Raw genomic sequence first — 24,833 nt, forward strand, 5'->3', positions numbered from 1 at the left:
GATGTCAATGTCGACCGAACGCTTAATCCAGTCTTCCTTCCTTCTTTCCTTCCTTCCTTCCTTTTCCCAGAATATTTTCTTCGTCAGATTACTCCTGAGTTCCTTGCAGGTAAGATCACTCAACAAATCGGCTATTTTCTATTCATACAACACAGTGCCGGCCTGAGTGGCCGAGCGGTTATAGGCGCTATAGTCTGGAACCGCGCGACAGCTTCGGTCGCAGGTTCGAATCCTGCCTCGGGCATGGATATTGTGCGATGTTCTTAGGTTAGTTAGGATTACGTAGTTCTAAGTTCTAGGGGACTGATGACCTCAGAAGTTATGTCCCATAGTGCTCAGGGCCATTTGAACAATTTTTGAACCACAACACAGAGTTCGTTACAACCATAACATGCCCTTTATCGACCTGGAGAATCGAAATGTGCTCATTGCTGCTCATTTCTCACTCTCTCTTCCTTGCTTTGTGATGTGTTTGGATGGTTTCGCTCTTTGTAGGATTCATAGTGTATACTATCTTGTCTTTTAGGTTTAGAATTGTGAAAACTGTCGTATGTGGATCAACGAACTGAATAATTTCTTGTAGGCGTCGCTATAAAGTTCTGCCACCTGGACGGTATTTCCGTCGCTGCTTCGTTGACAATCTGTGACGACAGGTTTATGTTGAGTCTAGATGCATTCACATTCTGATTTCTTTCCTTGCTCGTTCCGAATAATTTTTGTTTTTGTCGATTTTGTTCTAGTCTCTTTCCGTTACTTCGGACGACACCCAGAGATGCTACTTAGCACCATTCTATTGTTGATGTCCAGATTGCTACGAATCTGGTTACTCCTTTTCCACAGCAAAGCCTGTTCGTAGGTAGCTCTTGATTTTGGACGAGCTGAGTGGTAACGTGCTTGCCTACCATGCAGCGGGTCCCTATTCGATTCGGGGCCGGGTTGGAGATTTTCTCCGCTCGTGGACTGGGTGTTGTGTTGTCCTCATCATCATCATCCCATCATTACCGACGTGCAAGTCGGCCAATGTGGCGTCTCTTGAAGTAAAGACTTGCACCTGGCTGACGAACTCCCACGAATGGGGCCTCCCGGCCAAGAGTGTCACACGAACATTTCATATCATTTCATTTCGGGACTTGGTAATCCTGCAACCTCTTAAAAAATTCCAAATCATTGAGTAGTTTTTCCTTCGTCTTCCTCAATAATTCCAACTTTCGTATATGTTGGCAGAACTTTCGTATATGTTAGCAAAATTCCTTTCCATGCAGATCACTGTTGTAAATACGTAGATTTCGGCGACAGGAGTCAACCTTATTAAAATACTTCTGACTGCAATGCCTAGTCATCGCAAAAAATATTTAAAGTGCTAAAATGTTAAAATATCCAATGTATTGGGTTTTCTCAGGGCACAGACCAATGTAGCTGGGGAGTGGTTGCTTCAGCGTACTGCATTACTAACCGTGTCATAAGACCCACCGACGTCTAATTTCTTAGGTTTTATCGGCCCTAAAATACTAATGAGCGGTGGTATTGTAATGGTACTTTGACTTCCGCAAAGTTATAATTTACGATCGCGCACGCAGAAGAGCGCTGCGCCAGCGACCGATTTTATAAATAATTTTGTTCTTCTTTTTTTTACTTTTGCGTAGTTTTTGTTTTTAAGAACTAAAGGAGGACTCTCTTTTGTCTTGATACGAAAGACGTGTATTTTCCCGCTGTGTTGAATGTGCTTTTGGTGAAAATTAAAATTACATGTCAAAGTGATGTTGTTTCAATAGTTAATTAGAAGAAGAGATAATAAAATAAAAAGGTAACACTACAATTGGCGTCCTGGTGACAGGACGTGCAATCTTCGGATTTGATACAAGTGCAGTTAGGATTTGATACAAGTGCAGTTTGGATTGGATACAAGTGCAGTTACTATAAATTTTGGACATTTTATCTAATTTTAATCACTTAATAGCATCAGAAAATGAATTTGGACTAAGTCTCATTCATTTCAATTGTAATGTTACGTGCATGAAATTTACAACAATATTGTTTTCTCTGTTATTAATTTGTGTTAATTTTCATTTTCATGTTGAGGAAATTAATTTGGTAAAAAAAAGGGGAAAAGGATAACGTTCCATAAAATAATTTGCACGGACGCGAAAGAAAAATTTTGGATTGAAAACTGTATATTTGACGCTACATTTGCAACATAAGACTGACAAAGAAAAAATGGTGAGTACAGCAATTTACATTTTTTCCAGTTTCAAGCAGCCATCTGTACTTCCTTTATTCCGATCCATTTATTTCGAAATTATTTTTTTCAATTTGTAGTTAAAACTGATTTACTACTATTATTGCAAATGATAAGTGAAGCGCATATTCACAGTCATTTATTTGTGAGAGGGAAATTTCAGTGCCAATTTTATAATTCAATTTCTAATTAGAAATCATATAGAAATATCCATTTCCATAAGAGAAATTTCAGATTTCAACATATCATATTTAAAAAAAATTTTTTTTTACCATTGGAAAATTTTATTTGCAATTATGAAAATCGCAAGATGGACGCTAGACGCGTAGAAATTGTTTCCGCGGACGAGCTTAGTGAAAGTGACACATTGCAAAACATGTCCGACAGTCAAATGAATATTGAACTTAATAGGGAGGATGTTCAAGATATAATTTTACCGGATCGATTAAGACAACAACCCCTATATTTAAACAGATATACAGGCGAGTGGAGAGTGAGTACTACGCGACAAAACGTGACATTGACAACGTCAACTTCAGAACCAGACATCAATCAGACACGGAAAAATGACGAAACTAAGACACAGGACTCTGACATGCTCAACCAGATTCTGAAGTTACTTGGTGACCAAAACAGAAAATTTGACACTTTAGACAAAAGATTTGACACTAAATTCGATGAACTGACACGGGACATAAAACAAAATTTTGAAAAACAATCGAGACAAATTGCCGACTTGACAGAAACCACCAGTAGTCTTGGAAGGAAATTTACTGACTTATCAGAGAAGGTTACGAGACAAGAAAAGGTATTTGTGGAATTCAGTGACGAGACAAAAACTGACTTACAACGATGTAATGAGGAATTGTTAACAGTAGCTTTTGAACAACAGAAAACCAGTACCCAAGTTGACGTATTACGACAGTCACACAATTCCGTAAAAACAAACCAAGAACACTTAGACCTGACGATTACAGACCTTTCAGACAGATTAAATGATGTAACATTGGAGCAGAAATCCTTACAGGAAAAGTTAGAAAAGCTTGAAGACAGAGCAGATGTAGCATCTTTAAAGAATGACACAACTCTAGCAGAAAAACTTGTACATGAATGCAAATTATGTGATGATTATTTAGATGAGAAGTTTGAGACAATGACACAGATCATTTTAGATAAGACAAAGGAACAAGTAAAGGGAGAAACAGATAATATTCAGAAAGAGGTACGTAAACTTAAAGAGAATGTAATACCAAGTTCGTCAGTGATACCAAAACCCATAACAGAAACCAAAACATAAATGAGAATCATAATAATGCTAGACCCAGCACACAGCCGAAAATAGAATTACCAATGAGTGATACAAATCCCAATGAGCCATTTTCAATGCTACCACAAGATCAAAATTACTATCAGACATCACCACATACTATGCACAGTTTGACACAAAATACAGGACCCATAATACCATCGGGAGTAGCTGATGAAACATTAGTACGACATGGATACTTTCAGACATTTTCATGTGATGAGAAAGACAAAGTGCATCCGATTGTTTTCATCCGCTCTTTTGATGGTATTTTCCCGAGACATTGGTTAGAAGCCGACAAAATTCGATATGTTACAAATTTGTTACGTGGAAGAGCAGCTAAGTGGGGAGCAGCAATTAAAAGACGATGTTTAACATTTGAACAGTTTGAACAAGCATTTCTTGAGGAATTCTGGTCGATCACAGAACAGCAAAGTTTAAAACGAGAAGTATACAATCCAGAAATTTACAACCCGAAGAAAGAGACTTTACGACAATACTTTGAACGCTACCTAGACAAAACATTATATTGGACAAAACCAGCAGATTTACCAGATGTAATTAGAACACTTAAAAGCCACTTACCATTTCCTTACCGTGATAAATTAATAGGAGTGTCCGAGGACAACATAAATAATTTTTTCAGTTATGTTGATGAGATAGATGTTGTTTACAGAGATGAGATCAGGAATTTCAATCAATTGTATCCGATCCATCCAAGCAATTCGCGTACGCACAACAGAAATGACAGAGGCTATTGGAATCCGCCTCCGACACCACAACAAAACACTCAAAGAAACAATTCACACTACACTGGGACAAATCCATTCAATATTAGGAGAAACAACTCGCAGCATTGGCAAGGAAACAGTAATTATTACTATAATGGTTATCCGAACAATAATTACAATCAGAACAATAACAGTTATATTCAAAATAACAACAACAGAAGAAGGAACCGAAATTATAGAGATCAAAGAGAGGATAACAGGTACCATCCAGGATATTTTCAGAGAAACAACATCCAACAACATCCAAACATGTATTGCAGGAATAACAGTAATGACAACACCAGTTACAGTCATGGGCGAAATAATGTATGGGGAAATCACAATGGACAACCGCCACGACACATGCAATACAGCAACCCTCAATTTGTACCTAACGGAACTCCCAATGCGACGCAGGGTAATGTCAACAACCAAACATCTGATACTTGGGTGACGCGTGACAGAAATGTAAATATTATTGAGTTGGGCAATGAACCCAACCCGCAGCAACAACCGAATTTGCCGGAAAACGAACGACGAGCGAGCTAAGCGCTCGAGTTACGGTCAGTAGGGAGCAGAGCGCAACGGAACCGACGATTTGTTTTCTCCGATATGATGACAGTAAGAAAATAGAAAAGGAATTATATCAGGATGTAGATTTTAATAGTACCAGTAAAACAAAGAAGATTATTCAGGCTATAACACGAGTTATGATTGGTAGTTATGAAGTGGAAGTAATGTTAGATACAGGAGCAGCAGCAAGTGTCATTTCAATGTCCTTATATAATGAACTCAAACAAATAATGAACATACAAACATTGCCAGTACAGAATTGTCACATTATAAGTGCCACCGGTAACAAATCAAAGAATGTGAAATTTCAAGTGCTAATTAACTTCACATTTTCAAATATACCACTCAATTACAGTTTTCTGGTAGTAGACAAATTAGTTATGCACTGCATATTAGGAATTGACTTTTTGAATGAATATCAAGCAATCATAGATTTAGGAAAAGGGAAATGTCATTTAACCGTAAACCAACAACAACTGACAATAGAGTTAACACAGGGTAAAAACTTAAACAGTAAACAAGGTAAATTTGAACAGTTACATTTTGTGTATCCACCAGCAATAAACATATGTGATTTAACTTTTAATGAAGCTGTATCTCAGGGAATTAAACCTAATGATTTATATGAGAAATGCACAGAATCTGAATATCTGACGAAGGAACAACAACTTGAATTACTTGAAGTTTTGCAGCAATTTGCTGAGGTATTTGTGGAGAAACCTGGAATTATTAGAGGCTATACTTATGAGATGGATGTTAAACCACACAAAACATACTGTAGAACATATTATAATATTCCTTGGTCAAAGAAACCCGCAGTTTTGAAAGAGATTGAAAAAATGCAAGCTTGGGGTATCATTGAAAGGTCACATTCACCATATTGCAGTCCGATCCTAGCAGTTAATAAAGAGGATGGTAGTGTAAGGTTAGTGCTGGATGCACGAGAAATTAACAAAGTTATAATCCCAATCAACACACGACCTATTAATTTGGAAGAACAACTTTTAAAATTTCATAATGTACAGTATTTAACCAATATCGACCTCCGCTCATCATTTTGGCAGGTGAACCTCCATAAAAACAGTCGTAAATACACTGCATTTCTATGTGAGGGACGTAGTTATCAATTTTGTGTTCTACCCTTTGGTCTACGAGTGAGTGCTGGAGTATTTATCGAAGCCTTAGATGCTGTTCTTGGACCACAATTGTTATCGCAAATCACAGTTTATGTTGACGACATTGTCATTGCCACCACTACTTGGGAAGAACATGTAAATCTTTTGAAGCAACTTCTGACTAAATTTTCTGATGCAGGTGTCACTATCAATTTATCAAAGACGAAATTAGGGAGGAGAGAAATCAAATTCCTTGGTCACATCATATCAACTGAAGGCATTTATCCAGACTCAAGAAAAATTGATGCAATAAAGAATTTTCCATCTCCACAGAATCGTAAACAACTCAAAGCCTTTCTTGGTCTATCTTCATTCTTCAGGAAATTTGTACCCTACCACCTTCTTAACAGTCCACATCTTCTATCTTTACTCAAAAGAAATAATATTTGGAAATGGACAGAGTTCTGTCAGACAGATTTTGAAGCGATTGAGGATGCTTTAGTTAATGCACCGTTGTTATGTCATCCTGACATGACGTCAGACTTTTGCCTAGTAACAGATGCAAGTTCCTATGGGCTCGGAGCATTTTTATTCCAAATTCATGTAGAAGATGAACAAACAGTCATCAAACCTATAAGTTTTGCTAGCCGCACGCTCACTGAATGCGAAAAGTCATATTCAGTGACCGAGCGCGAAACACTTGCCATAGTATGGGCGTTTCGCAAGTTTCGCTACTTTCTATGGGGAAAACGTACCAAGCTTTATACTGATCATCAAGCTCTTTCTTTCCTGCTATCATGCAAGTTATTACATCCACGTCTTGCACGCTGGTGTGCATCACTACAAGAATATGATTTTGATATTATATATATAAAAGGAGAATCCAACATTATAGCCGATGCTCTATCTCGTTTGCCACAAGGCCTACAAGAATTTTCAGATGTGACAGAACAAACATCAGATTTCAAAATTTTACTCATGTATGATGGTACATTTGCACCTTACTACAAAAACATGTGCAGGAAGTTAGCCATATTGCAGGACAATGATCCCAGGTGGATCCAGATAAAGAATAAATTACGTGCAGGAGCAGACCCACATCTTGAAAAATATTACACGTTACACAAAGAAGTATTATTTCACCGACGAAACCCTGAATCACAGCATTGGTGTGTTTGCTTACCTGAAGCTCATGTTGATGATTTTATTTTATTTACACACAGAACTTGGGGACACTATGGTGTAACCAAATGTACAGATAAGATTATACAATATTGCTATTTTCCAAATTTAAGGCGAAGAGTATTGAGTAATATTAGGAAATGCATCATATGTCAGAAAGCCAAATATTCTAATCGCACAAGCATGAATGAATTGCACCCAATCATACCTAAGAGGCCATTACAGCTAATTTCTTTAGATATTGCAGGACCTTATCCACAAGCACGTGGAGGAATGAAATACATCCTTGCTGTGTTAGATGTTTTCACAAAGTATTTAAAATTATATGCTTTACGTTCAGTTTCTACCACTGCTATTACCAGACGTCTATTAACAGATTATTTTGTAAGAATAGGAAAACCTGAAGTTATGATCACGGATAATGCAGCATATTTTACCAGTTTAAAATGGAAGACATTTATTGAAGAACAGAATGTTAAACATATTTTAATTTCAAGATTTCACGCAGCAGGTAACCCAGTAGAAAGAACATTTCGAGAATTTGGACAGTTTATGAGAACACACACACCAGAGAAGCACACAAAATGGGTAGAATACCTAGCACCATTTGAACAAATAGTGAACAATTTAACTCACATTTCTACTGGATACACACCAACTGAATTAATTATGGATAAAACAGAAAGAAATGAATGGACAGACCCTCTACCTAAATTTACAGCAACAACAAATCATGTTAGTTTAGAAGAAAAGGTAAGACAAGCTTACACAACATTATGTGACAAAGCTAAGGAAAGAAAGCAGAAATATGTCAGAGGTGTCAGGAAAGCACAAACATTTCAACTTGATGAGTTAGTTTTACTAAGAACACATCCTAAACCCACAAAACGGAAACATTTGAACAGGAAATGGCAGATCTTATACTCTGGACCATACCGAATTGCAAATATTCCACACCCTGGCTGTTATTCATTAGAATATCCATTAACACATAAACCTAGAGGTCTACATCCACACAGACATTTGAAAAAATACATACAGTAAAATGTTAGCTACTGAGGAGAAGATAATTAATATGATATACAGTTATGATGAGCCTACATTTAAATTATACAGATACTTACAATCTAATGAATGCAGGTAAGTCTAGAAAGCAATGTGAACCATCCAATAGCTAATAAGATATTTGGTTACAAGAGGAGTTGCTATTGAGGCATATACACATTAGAGGAGGCATATACACATTAGAGGAGGCATATACACATTAGAGGAGGCAGAGAACTGAACAGAATTATTTTCTTTAGGAGGCATGTGATAATAGTAATGTTGATATGAGTGATGTGAGTGACTGAATGAGATGAGTGAATGTAATTTTAGTTTAATGAGAGGATAAATAGTAATATGGAGAGAGGTAAATGGAATATAAGATGAGAAAAGGGTATTATTATTATTGTTGTTGTTGTTGAAGTAAAAAGTAAGTGGTGATGAATAAGAGGAAAATATATATATATAATGCTGAGGAATAAGTATATGTTATTTTGTGAAGAATGAATAATGGATAGGTGAGAATGTTATGAGTAATTGAGAATATGTTGAGAGGAGAGAAACTAGATTTGAACGCTATATCACATGTACTCATGGAATACAGAATGAAAGTAATGGAAAGAATATTATTTATTGAAAGATTGGTATGCCTGAGATAATAACTTATGTGGTGTCTTATATATTCTTATAACTAAAGGTGAAAGTATAGATTTATGTGGAAAGAATTATTTACAGCAGCCACTGTTGGAAATATACCAGAAGATTTAAATCTATAACACTTTAACACTAATCTAATAGGAACTTGTAATGAAATTTTTGGAGTTATGTAGGCTTGACACTTCAGATTGGAAGAATTATTTAAGAGAACATATTTAGCAGTCATCTAATGACATAATTAAAGCTCATCTACTGAACTGAACTGATGCACCATTAAATAGAAAGGAGAATAAGGAGAAAACAAAACGTCAGTCCTCTGTTGCGGCTCATACTCTCATCCCTTCCTTAGAAAAATTTATACATGTTGATGAAATATTGGACATTATATAATTCGTGATTATCTGACAGTATGGAGAGACATACACAAATATTTATTTATGAATAGAATTTTACAGGTACCACAAGGTAAATACAGAATGGATATACAGCATGGAACGCAGCAGCAATTATCTAAGAAGATTTATTTATTTATTAAGTAAAACATTTATTTATATTGCTTGACACTCATGAAAGGAATGAGATGAACTACACAAACTTTATAGGAACATGATTGACTTGAACTAGATATATATATATATATATATATATATATATATATATATATATATATATATATATATATATTCACTTACCACACTGATGTACATACTTGTAGGATCCTAAGATATTTAGAGGGGCACCACTCTTAGAAACGGTAATAGAGGGGTACCACTCTTAGAAACAGCAATAGTGGGGACACCACACTTAGAAACGGTATTAGGTATAGGAACTGTTACGTTATATTAAGTTAACATGTATTTTATTAATCATATTTTATTTTGTGTAGTCCATTGTAGGGGATCACTTTACTAGTATTTATGAAGTAGTCAGCAACCATCCCATGAACCTATCCTCCTACAGAGGGCTGTCTTGAAGCTTGAAATATGTGTAAATTTTATTCCAGGAGGCAAGATGAATTTTAAGTTGAATATTCTAGCGAGTTGCTACAATTATCTTCAAATGTTGCAAGTGTAACGGAAAAAGAATGAGCTAACAAATAAAATGTATATTTCAATCTGAATGTAATGTAATTCACATGTCAGCACAATGATATTGAATGTAACGTAAAAAAATGGACTATATTTTTCATTTAATTCTGTATATGTACTATATGACAACAATGTATCTCATGTAATGATTAATTGTAAATATTTGTATATTCATGTACTTATTGTATCGAGAAATGTATTTTAAGGAGATGTTAATGAGATGCAAAGGACTTGTGCATGTAGCACATGATTCATATAAATGGAACTGAAAATGCAAAGAAGAAACCAACGTGATGGAACACTGGTCAAGCAATATTTACGTAGTGTCAACATGCTTTGAAGTGTATGGTGTTGTGGAAGCCGGCAGGTCTTCAGGTTGGTGTAAAAGACAAGCTCATCACCTGTCGTAGGCAGTGAGGTGTTTCCTGTGCCCTCATTGACCATTTATACCCCGGTAGACGCCACCAAAATTCGACTGCTGGAGATCACAATTTCGTGTTGACACATTGAACAAACTTTGGATTTTCTTCAAGTCACACGCAAGAGATCCAGGCAGTACACACACACTCAGAATCCCATACTACGTTTAAAGACATTGGAGCAATATAAAAGAAACATTTATTGTTCGAATTAATTCCATTGTAAACACGAATCATGTGAACTGAATTCAAACGCTGCGCTAAGCAACGATAATACGCTGCAATTCAAAGACATTAATGTTACTACTCCTAAAGAAGATACACACCAAAAAGACTGTATACAAAGACTGATACGCAAAGAGCATTATGCTCAGAAATATTTTTTGTAATATGTAAATTTCTTATTTTCTCATATATGTATGTATCTATGTAAATTTTCTATACTGCCACGCTCGCTTGCGGAGCGTGTCAGTAGAGGAGGCATTGTAATCGTACTTTGACTTCCGCAAAGTTATAATTTACGATCACGCACGCAGAAGAGCGCTGCGCCAGCGACCGATTTTATAAATAATTTTGTTCTTCTTTTTTTTTTACTTTTGCGTAGTTTTTGTTTTTAAGAACTAAAGGAGGACTCTCTCTCTTTTGTCTTGATACGAAAGACGTGTATTTTCCCGCTGTGTTGAATGTGCTTTTTGTGAAAATTAAAATTACATGTCAAAGTGATGTTGTTTCAATAGTTAATGAGAAGAAGAGATAATAAAATAAAAAGGTAACACTACAGTATTGCAACAATATCCAAAAGAAAACAAAAGAATAGTGTCATCATTTATGTAATAGATAGCTGTGACTCCAAAACAGAGGAAAATTACTTCTAAATTTGTTTATATATTACCCGTAAATTTAATTTATAGTAATTCTGCACCGTACTTACCATTGTTATCATACAAGCACTTGAACTGAACAGTGGTACATGTATTCTGGTTGCCTGAAATGAAAAATTACAAAGAGTATATCTGTATTAGGTATAAGAAAAAGAAACACAAACAGTGCAAAATAGATAGCAATGATTTGTGGTTACACCTCAGAACTGCTTTCTTGTGACAGCTACAACGTTTAGTGTTGCCATCCCATACAAAGGGTTGGTAATACTGGCTGTTTAACGCACGACGGAAGTGATGTGTCGCCACACATGCTCCGCCCACTTTGTTGGACTGTGCCAGATGCTGTATCGGTTTTAACCGATCTTTACGAAGTGGAAGTGGCATTGAAAAGATGCTTGAGAAAATCACTGCCCTATTTAACAGATGAGACTGTTGTGTGAGGAGCATCTGCCACACAAAAGTTGTGACGAAGATTTTCTCCTATTTAGCAACGAGATCTATTCGACAAGTACCCTCTGCCTCTGTTAATAACCTTGTATTCACTGTTCTGTTATTTCATGTTTATTACTGACTTTTTTAAATACCAAATGCAAAATGTGTGTTTTCGAACATCTAAAATTGTATTTGTAAATGTATGTTTTGTTGTACATTGTGTAATATTAATGTAAAATTTGAGGTTTGTATAATGATGTACTTTGACCATCAGAAAAAAATTAATATCTAGGTCTTATAACCGAAGTTATAAGACGAAGATAGAAGGAATGGTGCTAATGGTGAACAAAGTTTGATGGTGGCATGTTTCTGAAAGAACGGTTCATGTGCTGCCGAAAGAAGAAGTATTTTCAAGAAATCAGTAGACAGCGGCACGAGGAAAACTGTGCGGAACGAAGTACTGTAACGAAGAAAATTAAAGTGTAGTAGTTTCGGACAACTGCACAGCCTAATGAAGAGTGTTGTCGTCAACATTAATGGAGACGTGTTAGCACGGGACGACCGTCTCTAAACCTATGCCATATATTGACGGCATAATGACCTGAACATTTTTACGCTTAAGTGGAGCCGGAGGTGCCTATGCTGCCCATGTTAAAATCACTAAGTTTGAGGAACATTTATGAATAAACTACCAAATACAAAAATTTGAATTTTTTTTTTACATATAGAGTGGTTTAGTATTTCAGTTATGACAGGGATTTTGGAGTATCTTTTCTAGTTTCCTTCCAATTATTTTTTTATTAATGACCCAATTTTTTTTACAAATAATTGCTTTATAATTAAACTGAAATGAAACTACTGCACATATTGCCAAATGGCTGTGTTACAATGTAAGTTTGACCACTAGGAGTGTTGTATAAAAATTTCATCTCTCTAGTTTGAGTGGATTTTGAGAAAATGTTCCTTATATTCTAAAAATTCTAATTTACGGGAAATGGCTATCAAAGTTTCTCAATACATTCCTGCACTATAGGATGGATTATCAGGGTCTTCTTCTTCATCCTCCAAAAGCTTCCTCTTCTGTCTTCTTTTCTGGCCTGTTGTTCCATCATACTTCATATGCCTTTCTCTTCTTTCTGCTCCTGTTATCCTTTCTCTGTCAATATTTCTTAGTGCTCGTACAGTGTTCAACCCAGCTGTAAATCCTAATGCCTTCAGAACTTCACACTTCACACTGTTCCCTTGGTTGTAGGTTGCTATTGCATCATAAATGCCAAAGTGCAGTGTTTTTATACTTACAAACACCCTTTTAGGAATCACTTTCCAAATCAAATTGTTTACGCTCTCATTAGGATTCTGCGTCTTTCCGTGTAGACATTTGTGTAACAGTTCTGGCTGTGCTAAGTCATGAAAAATTGGTTTTATTGCATTTATCACAGCTGCTGGCAAACCATGTTTGTGATCATAGTCCTTTTTTGCATTATATTTGCACCATAAATCTTTTGGGCACAGGCTGTGTTGAGGGTATTCATTGGAAGAGGCAGTATGAAGGAACAATGCCCACACTGCTTTTCGCATGTCACTAACATTACTAGTATTTTGCCTTATAGCATACCCATAGTATCTCTGTAGACGTTCAATCACCTCATCAGTAAGCCTGCCTCTCCCTCCTATTGTCTTTCCATCACTGAGCTTACTTGAACCCAAAATTTGTTTGAGCCTTCGAAGCCGTGCACCCATACGCTTTTGCACATGCCCAATGCATTCCAACTTTTCAACTACAAATTCATTTCCACATGGTTTCAGTTCCTCTATAGTCTTGAAACCTTTGGAGTCACCATCCACAAGGTAGTATTTGCTAGAAGATGTCACAGGGCTATGGCTGGCCATGTGTTGCTTAGCAGAAGAATGCACTGTATCAGTAATTGTAGTATCGCAACTTGGTATTAGTGTTAATTTTCTTTTCCCTACGTTCTTCCTCTTCTTATATACACGGTTACTAAAACGTGGCATCGTAACCAGAACAACGCTTTACACAAGAAGTATAATACTACCAACAACAGGCGCAACACTGAACTAATTAGAAACGGTAAACAGCAAAGAGACGATGTTCCGCGCTCTTAGCGCTTCATTTGTCACAGAAAACAATGTAGCCTACCCTTGCACACTCGCTGTATGCGTAACATAGGGCGCTGTATGCGTAACAGGCCGAGAAAATCCCAAGCAGTTCGCCAGTAAGTCACGAGAGGGTGTTAGATGCATTCAGCGGCCGCCCATTTCCTCTGCAGGCGTGGGGGAAAATGGTAATAACTCCACTTCTAGGGCGAGTAGAACAATAATTCAAAGTTTACATTAAAGAGGAATGTTCCAATTAATTTTCGGTAGCAAAAAAAAATCGTATTTTTTTGGATTTGACCACCTCCGGCTCCCCTTAAAGCTACTGGAAGCCAGCAACAGCACTCCAAGATAGGAAATCAGAGACACAATGCAGAGGTCAGGCAAAAGTAGTAGCGTTTAGGTTACCATAGGTAAACATTAACGGTAGAGATCTGCCAATTGCAGACTCTAGAAAATTATCTGTTAACTCCAAACAACACCTAGGCTGTGTTGTAAGGTGTCACAGTAGAAGACGGCCACAAACAGGCACGCCTTAGCATGGACAGCAAGATTGATCTGGAGAACAGCAACGTTAGTGGGAGTGAGATGGGAAATGGGTAAAACTACTAGAACACCAATCCCCACTCACGACAGGTCTCAGGGCGGGGAAGAGTGATGTACACTGCGCTGACAAAAATCACGGGACCGCGATACCACTAGATACACATATGCAGATATCGCTAGAATCGCATACACAAGGTATAAAACGGCAGTGAATTGGCGGAGCTGTCATTTCTACTCTGGTGATTCACGTGAAAAGGTTCCCAACGTGATTATGGCCACACAACTGGAACTAAGACTTAGAACGCGGAATGGCATTTGGAGCTAGACAGATGGGATATTCTATTTTGGAAATCGTTAGGGAATTCAACATTCCGAGATCCACAGTGTCAAAAGTATGACGAGAATACCAGATCTGAGGCATTACCTCTCACCATGGACAACGCAATGGCCGATGGGCTTCACTTAACGACCGAGAGCAGCGGCATTTGCGTAAGGTTGACAGTGCTAACAGACAAGCAACATTGCGTGAAATAGCCCCCAGAAATCAATGTGGGACTACGAGGAACGTATCTATTAGGACATTGCAGCGAAATATGGCTTTAATGGCATATGGCAGCAGACGACCGCCGCGAATGTCTTTCCTAACAGCGTGACATCGCCTCAGTACCTCTCCTGGGTTCGTGACAATGTAGGCTGGACCCTAGACGACTGGCCTTATCAGATGAGTCCCAATTGCAGTTAGAAAGAGTTGATGGTAGGGTTCCAGAGTGAGGCAAACACCGCGTAACTATGGACCCAAATTGTCAACGCGGCACAGTGCAAACTGCTGGTGACTCCATTGTGGTATGGGCAGTGTTTACATGGAACGGACTGCGTCCTCTGGTACAACTGAACTGATCATTATCTCGAAACGGCTATGTTCGGCCACATGGAGACCATTTTCAGCAATTCATTGACTTCGTGTTCCGAAACAATGACGGAATTTTTATGCGCCATGCCGCCGGGCCACAATTGTTTGCGATTGGTTTGAAGAACGTTCTGGACAACTAGAGCGAGTGATTTGGCCACGCAGATCACCCGACGTCAGTTTCATTGAACACTTATGGGACAAAATCGAGAGGTTAGTTCTTGGACAAAATCCTGCAACGGCAATACCCTCTTAGTTATGGATGGCTAGAGAGGCTGGATGACTCAGTATCTCTGCAGGGGACTTCCAACGGCTTGCTGAGTTCATGCCACGTCGAGATCCTGCACTAAGACAGGACGAAGGAGATTCGACACGGTATTAGGTGGTGTCCCATAACTTTCATAACCTCAGTGTAGAATACTGTTGTCGCTAACCATAATAAGGAGGGCAGTGACGTAGAGCTTTCAACTGAATGCTGTTGCTGCCAAAGTTTGAGTCTGTTAATGTATGAGGGTCATTCCAAAAGAAATGCACACTATTTTTTTAAATCCATCTTTTATTCTACGTGTTTGAAAGTTTTACAATGTGTAGATACCTCCTTTAGGAACAATATTTTCATTTCTCCACATAATTTTCATCCCTCTCAACTGCCTTACGCCATGCTGGAACCAGCGCCTCTATACCCGCGTGGTAAAATTCTGGACCAACCGGTTGGAGTCACTGTTTGGCAGCGTGCACAAGGGAGTCATCATCTTCAAACCTTGTTCCATGAAGAGAGTCCTTCAGTTTCCCAAAGAGACGATAGTCACATGGAGCCAGGTCAGGACTGTAAGGCGGGTGTTCCAGTGTTGTCCATCCGAGTTTTGTGATCGCTTCCATGGATTTTTGAGTGACATGTGGCCGTGCATTGTCGTGCAACAGCAAAACATCCTGCTTTTGCCGATGTGGTCGAACACGACTCAGTCGAGCTAGAAGTTTCTTCAGTGTCGTCACATATGCATCAGGGTTTATGGTGGTTCCACTTGGCATGATGTCCACAAGCAAGAGTCCCTCGGAATCGAAAAACACCGTCGCCATAACGTTTCCAGCAGAAAGTGTGGTTTTGAATTTTTTTTTTCTTGGGTGGATTTGCAGGATGCCATTCTACTGACTGCCTCTTCGTCTGTGGTGAAAAATGGAGCCATGTTTCATCAGCAGTCACAATTCTTCCAAGAAATTCATCTCCACCATTCTCGTGCTGTTCCAAAAGTGCGTTGCATACCGTTTTTCTTGTTTCCTTGTGAGCCACTGTCAACATCCTGGGAACCCACCTGGCACAAACGTTTTTTAACGCCAGCACTTTCAGTATTCTGCAAACACTTCCTTCTCAACGTAGCTCGACAATTCGTTCACTGTGATTCATCTGTCAGCAGTCACCAAATCCTTAACTCTTTGCACATTGTCTGGAGTGTGTGCAATACGAGGCCTGCTGCTGCGAGGACAATCTTCAATATTGCCGTGCCCGCTTTCATCACATAAACTGCTTGCCCACCGACTAACTGTACTGCGATCGACAGCAACGTCTCCATACACCTTTTTCAACCTCTTGTGGATGTTTCGCACTGTCTCGTCTTCACAGCACAGGAATTCTATGACAGCACGTTGCTTCTGACGAACGTCAAGTGTAGCAGCCATCTTGAAGACATGCTGTGACTGCACCACTCACGGGAACAGGTTGAAATAAGTTTGAAAACAAGCGGGAAGGATGTATCTACACACTGTAAAACTTTCACACATGCAGAATGAAAACTGTAGTTTTACAAAAATAGTGTCCATTTCTTTTGAAGTGACCCTCGTAAAGACCAGGAACACCCTTACCTAAATAATAGGAAGAGCGGAGGGATCTGGAAGTGTTTGGCAGGAGGTACTCTGAAGATACAAAGCCTCATATCGTATTATCCGAAGCCTGTACAGTACCGGCGGTTTGGCGGACCGAATTTTAGATAGGAAGAAATAGTGCGTCGCCGCAGTACTTTATAGTCTCAGGTTTTTTATATATATTCAGATGAGTTCTCAGTCAGATTGTTGGGATGCGAAATCCGTGTCGCTCTTCGCCAACCTCAGGTAAGTTACAAGTCTGTTTTAATCACTTGCAGAACTGCTATCGGTGCTTATGCTTTTTTATTTTAGCCATCAGTCGTATGACTGATCTGATGTGGCCCGCCACGAATTCCTCTCCTGTGCCAACATCATCGTCTCAGAGTAGCACTTGCAATCTATGCCCTCAGTTATTTGCTGGATATATTCCACTCTCTGCCTTCCTCTACATATTTAGCCCTCTGCAGCTCCCTCTAGTACCATGGAAGTCATTAATTGATGTCTTAACAGATGTCTTACCATCCTGTCCCTTCGTCTTGTCAATGTTTTCCATATATTCCTTTACTTGCCAATTCGGTGCAGAAACTCCTCATTCCTTAACTTGTCAGTCCACCTAATTTTCAACATTCGTCTGTAGCACCACATCTCAAATGCTTCTATTCTCTTCTGTCCAATTTATCCACCGTCCACGTTTCACTACTATACAATGCTGTGCTACAAACGTACATATTCAGAAGCTTCTTCCTCAGTTTAAGCCCTATGCTTGATACTGCTAGACTTCTCTTGGCCAGGAATGTCCTTTTTGCCAGTGCTAGTCTGGTTTCAATGTCCTCCTTGCTCCTTGGCTATTTTCCTACCTAGGAGGACGAATTCCTTAACTTCAAGTATTTAGTGACCATGAATCCTGAAGTTAAGTTTCTTGCTGTTCTCGTGTTTGCTACTTCTCATTACTTTCGCCTTCCTTCGATTTCCTCTCAATTTATACTCGTTAGACTGTTCATTCCATTCAGCAGATCATGTAATTCTTCTCCACTTTCACTTAGCGAATCGTATCATTGATATCCTTTCACCTTGAATTTTAATTCCACTCCTGACCCTTTCTTTTATTTCCTACCCCTATTTTTCTTAGAACTGGGAACATCTTACACCATTTTACATTGTCGAACGCTTTTTCCAGGTCGACAAATTATATGAACGTGTCCTGATTTTTCTTTAGTCTTGCTTCCATTATAATTCACAACGTCAGAATTGCCTCTTTGTTGCCTTTATCTTTCCTAAAGCCAAACTGATCGTCATCTGACACATCCTCAGTTTTCTTTTCCATTCTTCTGTATATTATTCTTGTAAGCAACTTGGATGCATGAGCTGTTAAACTGATAGGGCGATAATTCTCGCATTTGTCAAATCTTGTAATCTTCGGAATTGTGTGGATGATAGTTTCCGAAAATTAGATGGTATGTATCCAGACTCTTGCATTCTAAACACCAACGTGAAAAGTCGTTTTGTTGCCACTTCCCCCAATGATCTTAGAAATTCTGATGGAATGTTACCCATCCCTTCTGTCCTATTTTATCTTGAGTCGTCCAAATCTCTTTTAAATTCTGATTCTAATACTGGATCCTCTACCGCTTCTAAATCCTGTTTCTTCTTCGATGCCATCAGGCAAATCTTTCCCCTCATAAAGGCCTTCAATATACTCCTTTCACCTATCCGCTCTCTCCTCTGCATTTAACAGTGGAATTCCTGTTGCACTCTATGTTACAACCCTTGCTTTTAATCTCACGGAAGGTTATTTTGACTTGCTTACATGCTGAGTCAATCCATCCAACAATCATTTCTTTTTCGATTTCTTCGCATTTTTCACTCAGAAATTTCCGTTTAGCTTCCCTCCACTTCATATTTATTTCATTCCTCAGTGACATGTGTTTCTGTATTGCTGAATTTCTTTCCAACCTCTGTGATCGCTATTTTTAGGGATGCCCATTCCTCTTCAACTGTACTGTCCAATTAGCTATTCCTTATTGCTGTAGATATCGTGAGTCCAAACAAATGCTGCTCTTTACGACTTTCATGCGACGCCCATTGTCGACGAAAAGGACTGTTGCACTGAATGGGCACATAAAATTTCGCTTTAAAATTCATTTTCTGCGGGAAACAAGTAGACGCTTTTCGTTGACACTGGGCGTCGACTGAAATATGTGAGGAATAGTATTTGTTCGGGCTGACTCAAGCTATATAATGCAAAAATAAATATCTGCCGAAACACTAGACAAAAAGTGGATGACGATTATTAGGAGAGATACACTCCTGGAAATGGAAAAAAGAACACATTGGCACCGGTGTGTCAGACCCACCATACTTGCTCCGGACACTGCGAGAGGGCTGTACAAGCAATGATCACACGCACGGCACAGCGGACACACCAGGAACCGCGGTGTTGGCCGTCGAATGGCGCTAGCTGCGCAGCATTTGTGCACCGCCGCCGTCAGTGTCAGCCAGTTTGCCGTGGCATACGGAGCTCCATCGCAGTCTTTAACACTGGTAGCATGCCGCGACAGCGTGGACGTGAACCGTATGTGCAGTTGACGGACTTTGAGCGAGGGCGTATAGTGGGCATGCGGGAGGCCGGGTGGACGTACCGCCGAATTGCTCAACACGTGGGGCGTGAGGTCTCCACAGTACATCGATGTTGTCGCCAGTGGTCGGTGGAAGGTGCACGTGCCCGTCGACCTGGGACCGGACCGCAGCGACGCACGGATGCACGCCAAGACCGTAGGATCCTACGCAGTGCCGTAGGGGACCGCACCGCCACTTCCCAGCAAATTAGGGACACTGTTGCTCCTGGGGTATCGGCGAGGACCATTCGCAACCGTCTCCATGAAGCTGGGCTACGGTCCCGCACACCGTTAGGCCGTCTTCCGCTCACGCCCCAACATCGTGCAGCCCGCCTCCAGTGGTGTCGCGACAGGCGTGAATGGAGGGACGAATGGAGACGTGTCGTCTTCAGCGATGAGAGTCGCTTCTGCCTTGGTGCCAATGATGGTCGTATGCGTGTTTGGCGCCGTGCAGGTGAGCGCCACAATCAGGACTGCATACGACTGAGGCACACAGGGCCAACACCCGGCATCATGGTGTGGGGAGCAATCTCCTACACCGGCCGTACACCACTGGTGATCGTCGAGGGGACACTGAATAGTGCACGGTACATCCAAACCGTCATCGAACCCATCGTTCTACCATTCCTAGACCGGCAAGGGAACTTGCTGTTCCAACAGAACAATGCACGTCCGCATGTATCCCATGCCACCCAACGTGCTCTAGAAGGTGTAAGTCAACTACCCTGGCCAGCAACATCTCCGGATCTGTCCCCCATTGAGCATGTTTGGGACTGGATGAAGCGTCGTCTCACGCGGTCTGCACGTCCAGCACGAACGCTGGTCCAACTGAGGCGCCAGGTGGAAATGGCATGGCAAGCCGTTCCACAGGACTACATCCAGCATCTCTACGATCGTCTCCATGGGCGAATAGCAGCCTGCATTGCTGCGAAAGGTGGATATACACTGTACTAGTGCCGACATTGTGCATGCTCTGTTGCCTGTGTCTATGTGCCTGTGGTTCTGTCAGTGTGATCATGTGATGTATCTGACCCCAGGAATGTGTCAATAAAGTTTCCCCTTCCTGGGACAATGAATTCACGATGTTCTTATTTCAATTTCCAGGAGTGTATCTTTGATATACACCGACGGAGAGAAAAGGATTCCACTGGCCCCAAAATCACCGCTATCTGTGACTTCAGTGGTATCAAGCGAGAGCTCATTGGAGGGCAGGGTGGAGGTCTGTTGTGTTTTCTGATGAAAGCTGGTTCCACCTCGGTGTCACTCTTAGGAACAGTTAGTCTCACAGTACCTAATTGCTACATTGGACCTCTGAAAAAACTTTAATTTGAAACTGAGCAGTGGAATTTGTAATTGTTCTGCTACGATGAGATAAAAAAATATTTTGAGATGTATCCTTTCTAAATATTGCGCAATGTAGCTAAGGGATACCAAGATGGACATATTCGAATCTTTTGCGCAGAACACGTAGGAAAAGAAATCTGTCATTGGTGGAAACCCTAGGGACAGAAAACAAACTGCGAGGCTTCCTTCATTGTGTAGAACATAGAAGATATTAGTAATTACACTGGTGTGTAAAACTCAAGATCGAAAGTAACTCTCCCGTGAAGTGGACCTGCCAAGTAATGTGGGACGGTGAAACCTGGACCAAACACTGAGTCCTGGAATACCTGATAATACCGCGTCGCACCTCCTTTTACCAGACGGAGTCCGTAGTCTAGGGGTCAGAGGGTTTATCTACCCTCTGTAATAAAAAAAACTGAGTGAACGGATCAACGGGTGTCATCAGACGTCTGCCACGAACATATTCAACGAACAGTATAAATATATATAAAAGGGGGTAGCGTCTTTGATTCATAAACAGAACGTCTTCGGTCCCGGGTTTGAATCCCAGCGCTGCTTAAATTTTGATTAATAATCAGCATTGGCGTTCGAAGACTTTCGACATAAGAAGTCGCCCTCATCCTGCCAACGGTCTTGTCAAAGAGGGCGGAGGAACGGACAGAGGTTCAGGCTACTCTTGTCCTAGGGGTGGGAAACTGCCCCTAAAGGCGGAAGAATCAGTAATCATCAACGGCATGAGGATGCAGAAGGCAATGGAAACCACTGCATTAAAGTCACGTAACGTGTATCCACAGGACATGTGGCCTATAATTGAAGAAGTGTCATGATGATCTCTCCATTGGCAAAAGATTCCGGAATAGTCCCCCATTCGGATCTCCGGGAGGGGACTGCCAAGGGGGAGGTTACCATGAGAAAAACATTGAATAATCAACGGAAGAATAGGGTTCTACGAGTCGGCGCGTGGAATATTAGGAGCTTGAACGTGGTAGGGAAACTAGAAAATCTGAAAATGGAAATGCAAAGTCTAGATATAGTAGGGGTTAGTCAAGTGGAAAGAAGACAAGGATTTCTGGTCAGATGAGTTAGCGTAATATCAACAGCAGCAGAAAATGGTATAACGGGAGTAGGATTCGTTATGAATACGAAGGTAGGGCAGAGAGTGTGTTACTGTGAACAGTTCAGTGATAGGGTTGTTCTTATCAGAATCGACAGCAAACCACCACACAGACAACGATTGTTCAGGTATACATGCCGACGTCGCAAGCTGAAGATGAAGAGGTAGAGAAAGTATATGAAGATATTGAAAAGGTAATACAGTACGTTAAGGGAGACGAACATCTTATAGTCATGGGAGACTGGAACGCAGTTGTAGAGGAAAGAGTAGAAAAAAAGGTTAAGGAGAATATGGGCTTGGGACAAGGAATGAGAGAGGAGAAAGAGTAATTGAGTTCTGTAACACGTTTCAACTAGTAATAGCGAATACTCTGTTCAAGAATCACAAGAGGAGGAGGTATATTTGGAAAAGGGCGGGTGATACGGTAAGATTTCCGTTAGATTACATCATGGTCAGACAGAGATTCCAAAATCAGATACTGGATTGTAAGGCGTACCCAGGACCAGACATAGACTCAGATTTCAATATAGTAGTGATGAAGAGTAGGCTGAAGTTCAAGACTTTAGTCAGGAAGAATCAATACGCAAAGAAGTGGGATACGGAAGTACTAAGGAATGACGAGATGTGGTTTAAGTTCCCTAAGACTATAGATACAGCAATAAAGAATAGCTCAGTAGGCAGTACAGTTGAAGAGGAATGGACATCTCTAAAAAGGCCCATCACAGAAGCTGCGAAGGAAAACACAGATACAAAGAAGGTAACAGCAAAGAAACCATGGGTAACGGAAGAAATACTTTAACTGATGGATGAAAGCAGGAAGCACAACATTGTTCCGGGAAACTCAGGAATACAGAAATACATGTCGCTGAGGAATGAAAAAAAAATAGGAAGTGCAGGGAAGCTAAGACGAAATGGTTGTCGGAAGGACAGACTCAGCATATAGAAAAGTCAAAAGAACCTTCGTTGACATTAAAAGCAATTGTGATAACATTAAAGGTGCAGCGGGAATTCCACTGTTAAATGCAGAGGAGAGAGCGGATAGGTGGAAAGTATAAACCGAAAGCCTCTATAACGGGGAAGATTTGTCTGATGTGATATAAGAAGAAACAGGAGTAGCTTTAGAAGAGATAGGGTATCCAGTATTAGAATCAGAATTTAAAAGAGCTTTGGAGGACTTAAGATAAAATAAGGCAGAACAGATAGATAACATTCCATCGGAATTTCTAAAATCATTGGGGGAAGTGACAACAAAACGACTATTCACGTTGGTGTGTAGAATGTATGAGTCTGGCGAGATACCATCTGACTTTCGGAAAAGCATCATCCACACATTTCCGAATACGGCAAGAACTGACAAGTGCAAGAAATATCACACAATCAGCTTAACAGCTCATGCATCCAAGTTGCTTACAAGAATAGTACACAGAAAAATGGAAAAGAAAATTTAAGGATGCGCTAAATGACAATCAGTTTGTGTTTAGGAAAGGTAAAGGCACGAGAAAGGCAATTCTAACGTAGCGATTAATAATGGAAGCAGCACTAAATAAAAATCACGAAACGTTCATAGGATTTGTCGACCGGGAAAAAGCGTTCGTCAGTGTAAAATGATGCAAGATGTTCGAAATTCTGAAAAAAGTAGGGGTAAGCTATAAGAGAGAGGGGTCATATACAATATGTACAACAAGCAAGAGGGACTAATAAGAGTGGACGACCAAGAACCAAGTGCTCGTATTAAAAAGGGGGTAAGACAAGGATGTAGCCTTTCGCCCCCTGTTGTTCAATTTGTACATCAAGGAAGCAATGATGGAAATAAAAGAAAGATTCAGGAGTGGAATTAAAATTCAAGGTAAAAGGATATCAATGATATAATACGCTGATGACGTTGCTATCCTGAGTGAGAGTGAAGAAGAATTACATGATCTGCTGAACGGAATGAACAGTCTAATGAATACACAGTATGGACTGAGAGTAAATCGAAGAAAGACGAAAGAAATTAAAAGTAGCAGAAATGAGAACAGCGAGAAACTTAACATGAGGATTGATGGTCACGAAGTAGATGAAGTTAAGAAATTCTGCTATCTAGGCAGTAAAATAACCAATGATGGACGGAGCAATGGGGACATCAAAAGCAGACTAACAATGGGAAAAAGGGCAGACCTGGCCAAGAGAAGTCTACTAGTATCAAACATAGGCCTTAATTTGAGGAGAAAATATCTGAGAATGTACATCTGGAGTAGAGAATTCTATAATAGTGAAACATGGACTGTGGGAAAACCGGAACAGAAGAGAATTGAATCATTTGAGATTTGGTGCTGCAGGCGAATGTTGAAAATTAGGTGGACTGATAAGGTAAGGAATGAGGAGGTTCTGCGCAGAATCGGGGAGGGAAGGAATATGTGAATAACACTGATAAAGAGAAGGGACAGGATGATAGGACATCTGTTGAGACATGAGGGAATAACTTTCATTGTACTAGAGGGAGCTGCAGAGGGCAAAAAGTGTAGAGGAAGAAAGAGATTGAAATACATCCAGCAAATAATTGAGGACGTAGGTTGCAAGTGCTACTCTGAGATGAAGAGGTTAGCACAGGAAAGGAATTGGTGGCAAGCAGCATCAATCCCGCCAGAAGACT

General features: G+C 39.9%; 1 protein-coding gene across 1 annotated transcript in view; it reads right to left on the reverse strand.

Annotated features, from left to right (window-relative positions):
• The window catches only part of LOC126176280 (pickpocket protein 19-like), a 177,390-nt gene that overhangs the window by 59,363 nt on the left and 93,194 nt on the right, over positions 1–24,833 (reverse strand). Inside the window, exon 8 of the mRNA XM_049923430.1 lies at positions 11,322–11,375. Coding sequence (XP_049779387.1) covers positions 11,322–11,375 — 54 coding nt within the window. The remainder of the gene's footprint in view (positions 1–11,321; positions 11,376–24,833) is intronic.

This window comes from Schistocerca cancellata, chromosome 3 (genome assembly GCF_023864275.1).
Source record: "Schistocerca cancellata isolate TAMUIC-IGC-003103 chromosome 3, iqSchCanc2.1, whole genome shotgun sequence".
In the NCBI taxonomy this organism is placed as follows: Eukaryota; Metazoa; Arthropoda; class Insecta; order Orthoptera; family Acrididae; genus Schistocerca; species Schistocerca cancellata.